Raw genomic sequence first — 16,960 nt, 5'->3', positions numbered from 1 at the left:
TATAAGATATTATTATAGTATTCAAGGGGAAATTGCAGCATAGGTTTAATAATATTGATTTAAATTGTTACATATACTGTGTTTATAACGCTAACATATGTACAAAGTATTTTTCAGTTAATATAACTGAAAGAGTTAGGAGTTCTTCTTATTACAATCTAAAGACTGTTTTATGAAGGTACCTTTCATTGTTAACTATAGGATGACTTTTTAAGATCTAAGATGTTATATCCATTGTGTCTGTAATCAGACATAACATTTATAAAGACATGTTAGTAGTTGGTTCCTCCAGACTGGCCTAGGCCGGGTACGGGCACGGGCCTCGGGGTTGCCCCCATTACCCGGGCTATTCCTCACCGACAGGTTAACCTGTCGTGTCTATAATTTTTGGCCCGAGGGCCATGTTAACATTTGTACCTATTCCATTTTGACCGCGCACTCACTAGAGGGCGCTATGGTAATGATTGCACACGGGCGCTATATGATCTAGAGGCGGCTCTGTCTGTAATATAATATCGATATACTGACCCATTGTCTTAAAACGCAAAACAAAGTAGAGATAAGGTGGGGTTGCGAGGCTTCGCAAACTACCATTGGTAAAAATGTGTTATTTCATTGAAGTAGACTACTGATTATCTGATATAACTTGTCAGGAAGGTGATACCGTGGGTGTTATGAGAAAAGACATGGGTATTCTACACTTTTTTGTGAACGGAGTCGATCAGGGACCGGCAGCTTTTAATATACCGGAACACGTTTTTGGAATCGTGGGTGAGTTTTATTTGCATATAAGTATTAATTTTATAAATAATTAATACTATCGAATGATAACTGTTACGCTTAAAAAATATAATTGATCACACTGAATACAAAAAGGATTCCAAATATGTAATATTTTAAGATATATAAAGCCTGGTATATGATAATTTTATGTAAAATTTTGTAGATTTATACGGTCGCGTTGCGCAGGCGACGATAGTTGACTCGTACTATCCACCGCCACCGACGTATTCGCCCGAGTCACCGTTCTCGTCTGAGTCCAATGCTACTGTCTATCCGTAAGCACATAATTACTTATATAAATAATTATTAATTCATTTTAATGTAGATATTTTTTATTGACATTATTATTGCAGTAGTTGCTCTCATGTTCAGAAACAAATTAACTAACCATAAAGTAAAAAAATGAGGTGTACTATGTTACTATATAACAGCCTGTAATGTTCCACTACTGGGCTAAGGCCTCCTCTCCCTTTTGAGGAGAAGGTTTGGAGCTTATTCCAACACACTACACTACACACACATGATATATATGAAAACTCATGTGGCATAATTTCAATGAAATTAGACACATGCAGGTTTCCTCACGATGTTTTCCTTCACCGTCAAACACGAGACGAATTATAAACAGAAATTAAACACATGAAAATTCAGTGGTGCTTGCCCGGGTTTGAACCCACGATCATCGGTTAAGATTCACGCGTTCTAACCACTAGGCCATCTCGGCATCAGTAAGATGTAGTATGTTACTAGTAACAAATTATATTTCAATTAATTTGTAACGAATTAACATAGGGAGATGTGCTTCCACCGCGTGCACGGACGCAACGCGAGACTCAGTCGCACGCGTCTGATTGCGTCGAGGGCGGCCGTCTATTCTGAGTTCAACGACGCAGTACTCTTCAGTTCAAGGCCTTTACGAGAGTGTGATATGTTCGAGCTGAGGATAGACTCCATGGTTGACTGTTGGATCGGCAGCTTGGAGATTGGTAAGTAGTTGTTAGCAAATAACTTAATGATATAATAGTTTTTTTTTTTTTAATTTTATTAAGTCAATTAAAAATACTTTAGTGTTTTTTTGTTTACTCTGTAATATTTTTTTTTTTAAATGTTTTGCGAAATTTTATTAATATATAAAGTGATTTATAGGTGTGACAGCTATTCGTCCAGACGATCTAGAAGCGAATGGTTTAGCCGGTACAGCAACAGACCTCAACTGGGACACTTATATTCTAAGTGGGGCAGCGATGATGAAGGATGGAGAATGTGTGAGGAGTGGATATCCATTAGATCTCGACACGCTTACTGTGGGCAGTCGAGTGGGTAAGTGAAATTTTCAATCATAACATATCATTAGAATTACGACCATATTCATACATAAAGGTTTCGTAAATAAACAATAAATATATTTATTATTATAATATAATTATATTTATTATTATTGAGAATATGTCATTATTATTTTTCGATAGGTATGATGTGGCATGCAGATCGAAGTCTCCACTATTATTTAGACGGTATGGATATGGGCAAGGCTTGGTACGTCCCACATCTTAATATCTACGCCGTTGTAGATCTCTACGGACAGTGTACACAGGTATATATGAACTGTAATAAGCATTGTTGTTTTAATCATTTTAACTTATATCACCTTGTATTGTTAATAATATATTATTTCAATAAAATAAAGAATAAAATATATTAAAAATTTATTTGTAGGTGACAATTCTGCAGAATGAAGAAAGAGCGTTCAATTATAATGGTTGTGCAAATTCTGATAATTCGTTACTGAGTCACTCGAGAGCGCTGGCAACACCTCCTCCGCCTTACTGGTAAGTGAGGAGTTATTACGAGGTCGTCCACGACGCGGATGAAAACGTAAACATTTAATTGAAAGGACCAAATAATGAAGTTTTTAAATCAAAGTATGTCTGTTTTTCTTTTCATTGAAATGTAATGTTTCTGACGCTTCTTTCTCTTTTCTTCTGTTATTTTTATTTAAAACTCAGAATTTAATAGTTATTAATTTTTTTCTATTACGACAGGAGTTTTTCTGAATACTGCGGTGATAATATATGCTTAACGCACGATTGCTCCTTGGCAAGAAGACTCACATCAGATCCGATGACTGCTTTAGTGTTCAGTTCTGCTCATCTCGCTATTGGAGAGATATTTGAGGTAAGGAATACGATCATCAGTTGATGCAATTTATACAAAAATCTTCGCAACATAAATAGCTAGATAGAAATAGGCGCGAACTGTTACACCGTTCAGCCGACCGCCATAAATGTTGGTACAGTAGACCTGTCGGGTTTTGCTATTGCTTGATTTATTATTACATATATACTAACCAAAGCTAAGTTAATACGGATCATAGTAATTGTTTTTCATAAATAAAACACGTTAATAATTTTGTTTCAGATAAAAATACTAGAATGTAAGTTCGGATTCGCGGGTAGTTTCCGCATGGGTGTCACTGATATAAACATCTTGAATGCGCACGTCAACCGCAGCTTACCACCCTCTGTCGGTTGCTTGCCACATTTTACTGCTTATATTGACGGTTAGTTTGCATAAATATATTTATATAACACGTGCAATATAAGTATGTCGTCATACGGCTGACCGTCAAAAAGCCGAGATGGCACAGTGGTAAGAACGCGTGAGTTTTAACCGATGATCGTGGATTCAGACCCGGGCAAGCACCACTAAATTTTCATGGGCTTAATTTGTGATTATAATTCATCTCGTGCTTTACGGTGAAGAAAACATCGTGAGGAAACCTGCATGTGTCTAATTTCACTGAAATTCTGCCACATGTGTATTCCACCAAGCCGCACTGTAGCAGCGTGGTAGAATAAGCTCCAAACCTTCTCCTCAAAAAGGGAGAGGAGGCCTTCAGCCCAGCAGTGGGACATTCACAGGCTGTTACGGGCTGAAGTCGCCTCTCCGAGACGATTACGCAATGTTCACGCAATGTTCTCCGAGACGATCACGGAATGTTGATAATGAATAAAGATGTGCCAGTTCAAATCGCTGCTGTTTTAAGGATTAAAAATGTAATTGATTTACAACTTTACAAAATTTCGCGCTTAAACGTAAATCCAACAATTCAGTTTTCTATTAATAATTTGACAGATTATGTAATTTTGCGTGTTACCTAACATTAGAAAATCCTCCTTGCTTTACTTGAGTTTCTAAAAACTTTCGCGACCACAAGTTACTAAATCAAATCTGACTATTTTTTTAAGTAAATTTCAAATTTATATTGTATCTATCACCAATTATTTGAAAATTCAAATCTTAAAACTAAAGAATATTAATTTCGAGACTAGTCTAATCTTCTCTACTAATGTGTCGTAAAATGTAAGCTTATCCCATTACCTAAAGTAGTTAGTAAGAATTAGCCATAGTTTTCTAGAAAATGTACTTTTGATTTGAATAAAATTCTTCAATTATAGGTAAATATATGCGTTATTCGAAGCCGAATTCTCGTCAGCAAGATTTAAAAGTTGTGGTACCGTCGTTCGAATGGCTTCGAGCGGGCGACCGAGTCGGCTTAAAGAAAACCGTAGATAATCGTGTACTCGTATATTATAACTGCGAGTTGCTGGATACGGCTTTCGAAAGAGTGCCTGATGTAAGTATGAATCGTTTATCTACAATACACTAATGTAATAATAATATATTTGATATGTTTAACATAGTATTCGTTCCTTATTTAATATTCGCAGAAAGTTTACGTGGTAATGGAGATATATGGATCGGTTAATAAGATTCAGGCGGTCACAAGGAACCCTGTCACTGTATTGCCACAGACGAGTAAGCTTAATATATCTTTAAAAAATATATTATAAATTTCGTAAAACGAATGTATTTATTAGTTGAAATAATTTCAGTCCCTAACGATTCGGGAGATTCGAAAGATTCCGAAGATATATGTGAAACTCAAATCAGCGAGACGGTAGAAATTAGTTCATCTACGGCCACGCTGGTCTCCGTCGAACCACGTCGCAGGCGAGCAGCCTTGCCCTACACATTCCACTACATACACGGCAAAAACATCAAGCTTTGTAGCTCAGGTACAATTAAATATCACTTTTAAGTATAAATGTAAATGTAACCGTTGAATGAATACCATAGATTATATATATAGAATAGATATATATATTTTATTTTTATTTATTACAAATAATTAAATATTGAAAGATGATGCAATTTCTAATTATTGATTACATGCATCTCTACTATTTAGAAATAACGTTATAATATTATGTTCCTAAAATATATTATGTGCCATACATAATATTGAAACAAGAAATAAGCATAAACTTGCTACCTCAGTTACCAGACTTCACAGGGTTAGTGTATTCTTATTTAGTATTCTTTTGTGAGACGATTTCATAATAAGATCATGGAAAACGTTGAAAACCATTATTATTAGTTTTAAAGTTCTTCACTCAAATACCATGTTATAATTTAACATGTTTTAAGTAAGAAAATGCTTTTTTGTTTTTCAATTATTTAAGAATACATTTTTTTCCCTAGACACCGTGGCAATGCGTACTTCTGGCTACCAGGACGCGGTCGCTATCGTTAGTCAACCTTTAAGAAGAGGGCACAGATTTAGGGTACGTAAAATTGATATTCAATTTTATATTTAATATTTTTTATATTTATATAATTATAATCTTCGCGTAAATATGAATAATTAACGTGATTTTATACAGATTAAGTTTTTCATTGCATAGTTGAGAATGTTATCGAATAAAAAAATAATATTTAATGTAAGTACTGATTTTAATGCAATCACATTAATTATTCTCATTTTCCTTATATTTAATATGTTGCCCTGTCTGGATATATTATAAATATGCTAGCATAAGACAATTTTACTTATAAGCAAAAGCTATAGCGATTTCGATATTTAAATGTAGCTCACGTTGTTATGTCTGTAACTAGAGAGTATTAATTCTCTTTTTAGTATTTCGCTTAGCATATAATAATAATCCAATAATTCTGCTAATTTGTAAAAAAAATTGCCCCTCCAGTTGCCTTGCGATTTGATTGTTATTTATCATATATTTTATATTGTTTTGATGTTTAATATTAAGTTTGATATTTTTGAGTTCCCTGATGATATTTTTTGTTAATATCGTTTCGTTGCCTTTTGCGGTCACGGTTTTCTGTTCGCCCTTGATATTCAATATAATTGTTTGTCTTGTTTAGATAAGCAGCTTTAAGAGTTATATTTAAGTTTGTCGATAAATATAGTCAGGGTAAGTTACGTTAGGCTGTGTCTTACAAGATGTTAGGTTCATCACCCGGCGACTTATCCAACGAGAGACCAGCTACTCCACTCGGAGCAAATTTTTATAAAAAAATTTTACAAGTTAGCATATTAAAAAAAAGGCAACATAATAAATTATAAGTGAGCTGGGCGATCATGTCAGTTTAGTAAAATATTGCCTTCAATATGATTTTTAATTTAGTTCCGTGTTATTCTCTTAGTTTGTGCTGAAGTTCTAAAACAAGTCTTGTTCTTTCCAAGATATACTAATTTAAACGTTTAAAGCTATGCGAAAGATTTTTTGATTTCTTAACTAACTCAACTTCATTTACTAGGTTTGAGACTATTTTCTATTAATAACTGAGGCTGTGCGTAATGTATTTATGTTCACTTTAATTAGTGAAAGTATTTTGATTAAAAATAAACGGGTCCTTGTATTGGCAAAGTAATAATTCACGTTGTCTGGTTTTAATATATAGTCTTGTCTAGCTTTTAAGTGCCATTTAATTTTAAAAGTAAAGATTGAAAAATATATATGACCCTTTAATCATTTGATTAAAATAAAAAAGTATTAATCTAAAGATAAGTAGTAAAAGCTCGTTCGTAACCGTTTAGGTTCTATTTCACTAATCAGTATGAATTATTTCGTTATCAAAATAATTGATTATGTTAAATAGCAACACATCAAAGTTCTATTCGTTGAAAAATTGATCTTAACTTTTGTCATTTAAAAAAAACTACTATCATAAAAACTATTTTTTTGGGTTTTGTTTGTTAAATTGATTGTTTGTTTGCCTTTTCGTTTTCACTAATCCGAGTGATATGTAACTTTTATATGACTTTGCATTTTTTGAGATACAACTTAATATGCTGAGGTAAAGTCAGCGAAAGCATGTCCTTTCCTATCTATGTACGCTACACTAGCAGAGAACGGCCCAATAGACCGGTTGGCAAATCGATTGCAGTGCTGTTTTCTGGTTATTGTTTTATTATTAGTTTCTTAGTTTTTCGTTGTTGATTTTTTTTTTTTTTTTTTTTTTTTTTTATATCGCCGGGAGGGCAAATGACTCTACTCCACCTGATGGTAACTGGTAGTAGAGTCCAAACGCGACGACGGCCAGTACAGACGGGAAAAACGTTCTGCACTAGCCGCCTTCGCCTTGCCGGCCCGCAAGATGCCTCTTCACGCCTCGTTTGAAGGAACCCAGGTTGTAAGAGGAGGGGAATACGTGAGCTGGTAAGGAATTCCATTTTTTGGAAGTGCGACAAAGAAAGGAGTTGCCAAATTTCTTTGTTCGCGATGGAATTGATGTCACAGTTAGGCGGTGACATCGAGAACCAGCCCGCGTGGACTTAAGAAGGAAGGGGGAAGCAGGAATTAGAGAGAATAATTCCTCAGAGCACTCGCCGTGATACAGTCGATAGAAAGCGCTCAGTGCTGCTATCTCACGACGCAATTGTAAAGGTTCAAGGGTGTTTGTGACCTTTACGTCGCCAATAATGCGTACGGCACGTCGCTGCAACCGGTCCAAGGCCTCAAGTAGGTACTTAGCGGAGCCATCCCAAAGGTGCGAGCAATATTCCACGCAAGACCGTACCTGTGTTTTGTACAGCAGGCACAGTTGATTGTTGGGGTAGGGCAAAAATTACGAGAAATAAATCAGGCCATCTGCGCGTGATTTATTTTTCGTAACTGCATACAAGTTGTAATTTCACCTAACGTAATGTTAGGTTAGGGTACTTTTTTTTTGAGAGAAAAGTCCATTAATGTTCCTTAATAGCAATTCACATTCGCAGTTAATAATCGAATTTAGATGAATGAAAATGATTGATAGAATGCCTATGCAAGAGTGACATTAGGCGTCCCGGTGGTTAAAGCTCTGGGTTGGGACTTAAACCTATCTTCGAACCGATAAAAAAAGTTATTCGGTTTTTCTTTCAAGTTTCAGTAACAACAGCCCGGATTTTAGAATTAGGGAATGTTTCACATCTGATCTCTCGAGTCGTGTAGGATTTCTGACTACGTAAGTGAGGTTATAGTTTGCGCACCTGTCTGTATCTCCTGTACAGATATTAAAATTTTTCATCGGTAATATTATTTTGCGAGTATCGTCATTTATATTTGTATAATGTCATTTGTTTGAAGAAATAATAATCATCACTGTTCTACGAGCTTCGTAATTTCCGTTTGTATAATGTCAGTTGCTTGAAGGAACAATAATCATCGATCATTCTGCGAGTTTCGTCATTTCCGTTTGTATAATGTCAGTATGTTGGAAGAAACAATAATCTTCGATCACTCTGCGAGTTTCGTCATTTCCGTTTGTATAATGTCAGTTGCTTGAAGGAACAATAATCTTCGAGTTTCGTCATTTCCGTTGGTATAATGTCAGCTGATTGAAGGAACAATAATCATCGATCATTCTGCAAGTGTTGTGATTTCTGTTTGTCCAATATAAGATATAAGAAGAAACAATAACCACTGATCAATTTATATTTTTCACTTATAAGTAAGATTATACTGCGAGTGTCGTCAGTTCTGTTTGTTTTATGTTACTTGTTTGGAAGTAACAATAACCAGCGAACATTTTGCGCGTGTCATCGTGTCTGTTTGTTTTATGTTACTTGTTTGGAAGTAACACTAACCAGCGAACATTTTGCGCGTGTCGTCATTTCTGTTTGCTTTTATGTTACTTGTTTAGAAGTAACACTAACCAGCGAACATTTTGCGCGTGTCGTCGTGTCTGTTTGTTTTATGTTACTTGTTTGGAAGTAACACTAACCAGCGAACATTTTGCGCGTATCGTCGTGTCTCCTTGTTTTATGTTACTTGTTTGGAAGTAACACTAACCAGCGAACATTTTGCGCGTATCGTCGTGTCTCCTTGTTTTATGTTACTTGTTTGGAAGTAACACTAACCAGCGAACATTTTGCGCGTGTCGTCATTTTTGTTTGTTTTATGTTACTTGTTTGGATGTAACACTAACCAGCGAACATTTTGCGCGTATCGTCTTGTATGTTTGTTTTATGTTACTTGATTGGTAGTAACACTAACCAGCGAACATTTTGCGCGTGTAGTCATTTCTGTTTGTGTTTATGTTACTTGTTTGGAAGTAACACTAACCAGCAAACATTTTGCGCGTGTCGTCATTTCTGTTTGTTTTTATGTTACTTGTTTAGAAGTAACACTACCAACGAACATTTTGCGCGTGTCGTCGTGTCTGTTTGTTTTATGTTACTTGTTTGGAAGTAACACTAACCAGCGAACATTTTGCGCGTATCGTCGTGTCTCCTTGTTTTATGTTACTTGTTTGGAAGTAACACTAACCGCTGGTTAGGTTAGGTTAGGTTAACATTTTGCGCGTGTCGTCATTTTTGTTTGTTTTATGTTACTTGTTTGGATGTAACACTAACCAGCGAACATTTTGCGCGTATCGTCGTGTCTGTTTGTTTTATGTTACTTGTTTGGTAGTAACACTAACCAGCGAACATTTTGCGCCTGTAGTCATTTCTGTTTGTTTTATGTTACTTGTTTGGAAGTAACACTAACCAGCGAACATTTTGCGCGTGTAGTCATTTCTGTTTGTTTTATGTTACTTGTTTGGAAGTAACACTAACCAGCAAACATTTTGCGCGTGTCGTCATTTCTGTTTGTTTTTATGTTACTTGTTTGGATGTAACACTAACCAGCGAACATTTTGCGCGTATCGTCGTGTCTGTTTGTTTTATGTTACTTGTTTAGAAGTAACACTACCAAAGAACATTTTGCGCGTGTCGTCGTGTCTGTTTGTTTTATGTTACTTGTTTGGAAGTAACACTAACCAGCGAACATTTTGCGCGTATCGTCGTGTCTCCTTGTTTTATGTTACTTGTTTGGAAGTAACACTAACCGCTGGTTAGGTTAGGTTAGGTTAACATTTTGCGCGTGTCGTCATTTTTGTTTGTTTTATGTTACTTGTTTGGATGTAACACTAACCAGCGAACATTTTGCGCGTATCGTCGTGTCTGTTTGTTTTATGTTACTTGTTTGGTAGTAACACTAACCAGCGAACATTTTGCGCCTGTAGTCATTTCTGTTTGTTTTATGTTACTTGTTTGGAAGTAACACTAACCAGCGAACATTTTGCGCGTGTAGTCATTTCTGTTTGTTTTATGTTACTTGTTTGGAAGTAACACTAACCAGCAAACATTTTGCGCGTGTCGTCATTTCTGTTTGTTTTTATGTTACTTGTTTGGATGTAACACTAACCAGCGAACATTTTGCGCGTATCGTCGTGTCTGTTTGTTTTGTTACTTGTTTGGTAGTAACACTAACCAGCGAACATTTTGCGCCTGTAGTCATTTCTGTTTGTTTTATGTTACTTGTTTGGAAGTAACACTAACCAGCGAACATTTTGCGCGTGTAGTCATTTCTGTTTGTTTTATGTTACTTGTTTGGAAGTAACACTAACCAGCAAACATTTTGCGCGTGTCGTCATTTCTGTTTGTTTTTATGTTACTTGTTTAGAAGTAACACTAACCAGCGAACATTTTGCGCGTGTCGTCGTGTCTGTTTGTTTTATGTTACGTGTTTGGAAGTAACACTAACCAGCGAACATTTTGCGCGTATCGTCGTGTCTCCTTGTTTTATGTTACGTGTTTGGAAGTAACTGGTTGTAAAAAGTATCTGGCTGGTTAGTACCAGCGAACATTTTGCGCGTGTCGTCATTTCTGTTTGTTTTTATGTTACTTGTTTGGAAGTAACACTAACCAGCGAACATTTTGCGAGTGTCGTCATTTTCAGTTTGTTTAATGTCTGTTGTTTTCGTCTATTAGTAAGATAATTATCGGATTAGTGTCATTTCTGTTCAATGTCAGTTATAAACTGTTAGTTATACAATGTTAGCTGTACAATGTCAGTTGTAAAATGTCCGTTGTAAAATATCGGTTGTAAAATGTTAGTTATAAAATGTCGGTTGTAAAATGTTGGATGTAAACTGTCGGATGTAAAATGTCTGTTGTAAAAAGTCGGTTGTAAAATGTTGGTTGTTAAATGTCGTTTTAAAATGATGATTGTAAAATCTCGGTTTTAAAATGTCAGTTGTACAATGTCACTTGGTATCGTTATGTATCGTTTTTTGAGGGTATTAAAGTATATGGTTGATTTGGACTTCGATTTCAATTTTAAAAATATTCGTTAAACTAGAATATGTGATTTACAATTTAACATAATCATAAATTAATGTCGTAATGTATTGTGCTGCTGGCGAAAATTATTTGCTGGCAATAGAATAAGCAACTATTATATTAAAAGAGATCAAACATACAAGGAATATGTTTCGAAAATTCATCAATCAGTTATTATAAGAAATGTCGTCAAAACAGTATAACCAACTTTTAACTACTTAAGTTTAAATATACAGCATTTATTTGTGATCTTTGTATTTTTTTACACGAGATTCCAAAATGGAGTGTGTATTTTGTTCAAGGGTAATGTATGTATGTATAGTTGTTTGTCTGTATGTGTGGTTGTTTGTCTGTATGTTTGTTTATATGTATGTATGTTTGTATAAAATATATTTATGTATGTGAGTTAAGACAACAAAATGGGATAATTTGAAGAAACGTAAAAACTGTCGATGACTTTCTAAAGAAAAGCATACAGTTTAAAACAGAGTAATGTTTTACATCCCTTTTAAGTCTTACATCGCAATGCGAATGTGGTATGATTTGTCTTGCAATGCGAATGTTATATGATTTGTCTTGCAATGCGAATGTGATATAATTTGTCTTGCAATGCGAATGTGATATGATGTGTCTTACAATGCGAGTGTAATATGATATGTCTTGTAATGCCAGTATGATCTGATGTGTCTTGTAATGCGAGTGTGATATGATTTTCCTTACAATACCAGTGGGTAATGATAGGCTTGTAATGCCAATGTAATATGATGTGTCTTGCAATGCGATTGCAGTAAAAGATGTTTCGTGCTGGCGACAGTTTCATGTAATGGTCATGTCATGTCACTTTTAATAAAAAAGTATATTCATTAATTTTATTTTAAAATCATGTAAACAAAATTTTTATTTTATTTTTCGTTTGCGTTGCTTATTTGTCATAAGTATATAGTTATTAGTTAGTTCGTAAATTTTTTACAAAATAATCGTCTGGCAAAAATTCGCACAAAATATAAAATAAAAAAATACTTTTAAAAACATTGAAAATGTTTATTTTTTCTTGAGTTAAATTTATTTTTTTATTTTTTTTCTTATTGAAATAATCTTTAGGAAATACTAAGCTTTAACATTGATGAGACATATCCAATTATATTATAATGCAATATATGTTTGTGATGATTAAATAACCATGTGTGGATAAAAATAACTATTTACTTATTGACATTAATATATTATTATAGACAATTTATTACCATAGATTGATATTTAATAAGAATATCCGCTACTAAAGCAACAAGTATATTTAACGTAATTATATTGGGAGACCTCTAATTGTCTATGATATTTTCTTAACAAATAATTCCAGCTACATTACTATTAGAAACATTTAAATAATGTGTAATATTTAATTATTAATATTAATCATTATTTAAACGTTTTCGGTACAAACACTGGACCATTGAGCTCGCGCTGTGGGCAAAGTAGGTTTCACTTTTATTATATAAATTATATATTTGTAATTGTCCAATGATAATTAATTGATAAATAGTAATCAAAATCTTGCCTTTTTGCAAAATTTTCATTCATCAACATTTTTTAAAATAACATGGACGATTGCGATTTCTACTATTTTGGCATTGCAAATTTAAATAATGTATTTATATAAAATATAAAGGCTAGGGAGTGGTACGACCATTTTGGTATATTATGGTTTGCTCATGTTTCATATCGATAACAATTAAATTTATAACAAATGTAAATCGAATTATTACAATTAATTAAATTATTAATTATATAAGTATAATTACTTTAGTGATCTGTATTAAATGTACATAATTTTATTATTAAAATAATCTGTCATTTTGTGAATTAAAAATTATATTTTTTTTTGCGACTTAGTATGCGAATTACTTAAAATGCGATTTGCCTAGATTTTGCGAATTGATGGATATTATGTTAAAATAAATGTTAAATATGATTAAAATAATAATTTAGTTGATAGTTCTAAAAGTAAAAATACTGTAATAAGAAAAGTCTCCACGTCCAAACACAGGTGTCTTTGAGACTTTAAAATTTTCGAGACTTCCCAAACCCTACTTATGGCACTATTATCACATATAATAATGTCTTCCACATGAGCAAATCATATAGAAAGGACATGATCGAACTTATATGGGCAATGGCGATGGTTAAAAATAATAATATAATGTGCAAGCAAGTAACTAAATATGTAGTTTATTAATTAACGACTTTTACCTTTGAGGAAATTCGGTTTATTGAATAGCAAGAAAAAATAACGAAAACTACGTACAAATTACACAGCAATATAATTACCCTGCTAATAAATATACATGTACATATACAGGTGGTTTGTAAAACATTAATAACCTCGCAGGACCATATGACTAACACCGTAAGTGACAACATTTTTTCTATGACTATGACACATCAACTTTACATATATTTTGCTATCTATGGTGTTATTAACATAGTACTGCGAGGTTATTAATTGTTTACAATAAATCCTGTTTGTATTGTCGAAATGCACTACAGAATTAAACTTACACTCAAAAACAAAAATATACTATGACTGTATTAACCGATCATAGATCACAGTAGCATCGGTAATAGGTGTATTTTATAAAAGTATTATATATTCAAACACAAATTTAAGGATTTTTCTTTAGTCGTTTATGTGTAATTTATTCATCATTACTTCATTCACATTACATAGAAAAAAAACAATATGGTAAATCATAAAAGTTGGAAATTTATGATTTAGATTTTAAAGTAACGATGTTAAAATAGGGGATGCTCAGAAGTGATGACAAGCCATCGAGACTATCCAAATGGCCTTCTTAACTATGCTTATTTTACGAGCAAGTATCAAAATAAAAGCCGAGAATAAATGTTTTATAATAATTGATTTTGTAAGTCGTACATAATTACCTCAGTCTCAGGGTCAATCGCAAAATCGCCTATATTATTCCAATCGCAAAAGGAGTCAGACCTATCAACAAATCGTGATTTTAAATATTCACAGTGATTTGTTCATAACTCCGCTATATTATGCACTAAAACAGTTCTTTATTAATATATTTGTAATGTAGCATTTTCCTATATCGAGGCTGTTAATAAAGTTAAGGAAATTATGAAATCATTGTTTAATAAGGCAATTAATACTCGAATGTAAGATGTATCACATTAACTACTGGGCAACTTATTAACTATTGGTTTCTTAGGTAACCTATTTCGTTTTATGTACTCCTGATAACGTGTGAACAAAATTTCAGGAAGATCGTTGAGTAGTTGAGCCATGAAAGCGTAAGCGAAAACAAACAAACGCGCTCACATTCGCATTTATAAAAATAGTAAGGGTGCGACTTGATTGTTGGAAAAGACTAACTATTGAGTTTCTTGCCGGTTCTTCTATATTCCAAACCGCTGGTTACTTTTCATTTAATTTAATCGAGTACAATGGAGATTCAAAAGGGATCACAAGAGTTGACTTGAAGGAAGTACATTTAGCTTTTTTTTATTATAATAAATTTAATTCGTAATTCGAATAGAACTTTTCCAAGGCATATAAAATGGCAGGAAAGTCATTCAAAACAACAAACCCCGAATTTCTAATAAGGGCATAATGCAATATTATTAGTTAAGTTTTTATGGTTAAATTGCGGGGCGCGGGGCTGGAGCGTTCTTATCTATTTAGCTAGTCGCAGCCGCTGTCTGCTTAGAGTAACTGACGTAAATCCTAATCCATGCGTAATATTTTTCCGGTGATTACTGCACAGTATGCAATATGGATAAATAGAAAACTCTGTGTAACAAAAAAATGAATACTTGCTAAATATATGTATGCAGCCCAGTACGCAGCCCATGCATTTCGGCGTAATCAAAGAATGACTTTACCTGGCAAAAATCCCGTGTCACGAAGATTAAATTCAAACTAGAGATCAAGTTCCGCGAGTTGTTGTAAATTTGATACGCTATAACTTTATTTGTAGCGATGCTTAAAGATTTTCGAATGAAAAAAAATCAAAGTTTTATTAAATTATCACATTTATTATTAACTTTGACATAATAATTATTAACTTTGACATAATAAATCATAATATCAAGTCAACTTGGACAATTTGGATAAAATTAAATTTGCTAAAATTTTCTCTCTCTGTTAGTCGATTGAACCTGAAAGAACTAGTAAAAAAGATTGAAACACTACTCCATAGTATAGGACAATGAAAAGCGTTTGAGCACACAATTCTCTCAGAGGCCTGGTATGAGACAAAGGAAGAAAAGTTGAGCTGTTCGCGAAGCGGTTGTAATTATTTTAGAAGACATACGTTCCTCACCGTATGAAACAACGTATACGAATTTGTGTAAGGGAGAGACCCTTATTGATAACAAAGGAAATATTTTAATAATTCTATTCTACCTAAGCTCAAGCTCAATTGCCCAAACGTGTTGAACTTGTGTTTAAAATAGAAGTTCAATAGATACAAAAAAATACCTGATAGATAAGACCAAGAATGCTATGAATGAAGAGTTTATTATTAAATTATCGCAAGATACTCGTACATCATTGGAATTTTCAAAAGGAGAATCTTCAAGTTATGAAGAAAGTTCAGATTAATAAAAAAATATTCTTTTTGCTTGTTGTAATTTGTACGTGATTAATGTAGCCAAGTTTACCGCGGTTTACCTATAAAATTCTATATCAAAGTTATTTTCTTGCACATTTATTTATACTACTAGGCAATTTTGGATCATGTCCTTTTACTCGCTATCCCTTGCCATAAAGCTTAATGCAAATGAAGGCTTAAAAGTACATGCAGTAAATACGTTGTTATATTTAACAGTTTCGAGTGGATAAAATAGACGACAGCTGGGATGGCAGTCTTTCCATCGGCGGGGTTCCATGTTTGCCTATCGAAGCCGTATCTGAATGCGCTATGCGGCTCGACCCCCCAGCGTGGATAATATCAAGCGATTTAAAATTCAATGGCACCAATGTAAGACAAATATAATAACATAATTTGACTTTGTTGCATAATTATGATTTCCAATTGAATTTATTTCAATCTAGTTATAATTCGTGGGTGGGTTCAAACCCGGGCAAGCACCACTGAATTTTCATGTGCTTAATTTGTGATTATAATTTATCTCGTGCTTTACGGTGAAGGAAAACATCGTGAGGAAACCTGCATGTGTCTAATTTCACTGAAGTTCTGCCACATGTGAATTCTACCAACCCGCATTGGAGCAGCGTGGTGGAATAAGCTCCAAACCTTCTCCTCAAAAAGAGGAGAGGAGGCCTTTAGCCCAGCAGTGGGATATTCACAGGCTGTTACGGACGGATAATTCATTGTTTGGCCTTAACCAAACATCAATACAAACATTATAATACCCGTCAATAAATATAACACATTGACCTTTGAAAAGAGACAGTCGGCTAATTTCAGCTTTGCAGACCATTATTTCTGTCATTTTTGACTAATTGGAATAAAATAAAATAATCATACTTTGCAGTTAATAACATACGCAGCAGCTGAATTAGAAGAAGTAGCGGAGCAGTCTGTGCTGACTTTACATTTTAGATTCAACAGTGAGCTAGTGGTGGACATTGATGGCAATGTTGTTGGCATAATTGGTGCGGTTCCACGGACTTACAGCCACGTCTATCCCCTAGTCGACCTTTATGGAAGAGTGTCACAAGTAAGTTCCTATTTC

At 33.9% G+C, this 16,960-nt stretch overlaps 1 protein-coding gene across 1 annotated transcript in view; it reads left to right on the top strand.

The window, feature by feature from the left end:
- LOC126780769 (neuralized-like protein 4) overlaps positions 1-16,960 on the top strand; it is a 31,325-nt gene that overhangs the window by 9,244 nt on the left and 5,121 nt on the right. The window contains exons 14-27 of the mRNA XM_050505453.1: positions 654-771; positions 947-1,058; positions 1,576-1,769; positions 1,930-2,103; positions 2,253-2,377; positions 2,500-2,612; positions 2,826-2,958; positions 3,202-3,343; positions 4,242-4,420; positions 4,515-4,602; positions 4,680-4,862; positions 5,329-5,411; positions 16,090-16,242; positions 16,760-16,945. Of these exons, the coding sequence (XP_050361410.1) occupies positions 654-771; positions 947-1,058; positions 1,576-1,769; positions 1,930-2,103; positions 2,253-2,377; positions 2,500-2,612; positions 2,826-2,958; positions 3,202-3,343; positions 4,242-4,420; positions 4,515-4,602; positions 4,680-4,862; positions 5,329-5,411; positions 16,090-16,242; positions 16,760-16,945 (1,983 nt within the window). The remainder of the gene's footprint in view (positions 1-653; positions 772-946; positions 1,059-1,575; positions 1,770-1,929; positions 2,104-2,252; positions 2,378-2,499; positions 2,613-2,825; positions 2,959-3,201; positions 3,344-4,241; positions 4,421-4,514; positions 4,603-4,679; positions 4,863-5,328; positions 5,412-16,089; positions 16,243-16,759; positions 16,946-16,960) is intronic.

The sequence above is a fragment of the Nymphalis io genome, chromosome Z (genome assembly GCF_905147045.1).
Source record: "Nymphalis io chromosome Z, ilAglIoxx1.1, whole genome shotgun sequence".
Taxonomy (NCBI): Eukaryota; Metazoa; Arthropoda; class Insecta; order Lepidoptera; family Nymphalidae; genus Nymphalis; species Nymphalis io.
Note: the sequence above shows the minus strand (reverse complement) of the source record. Positions and strands in the feature narration are given on the sequence as shown.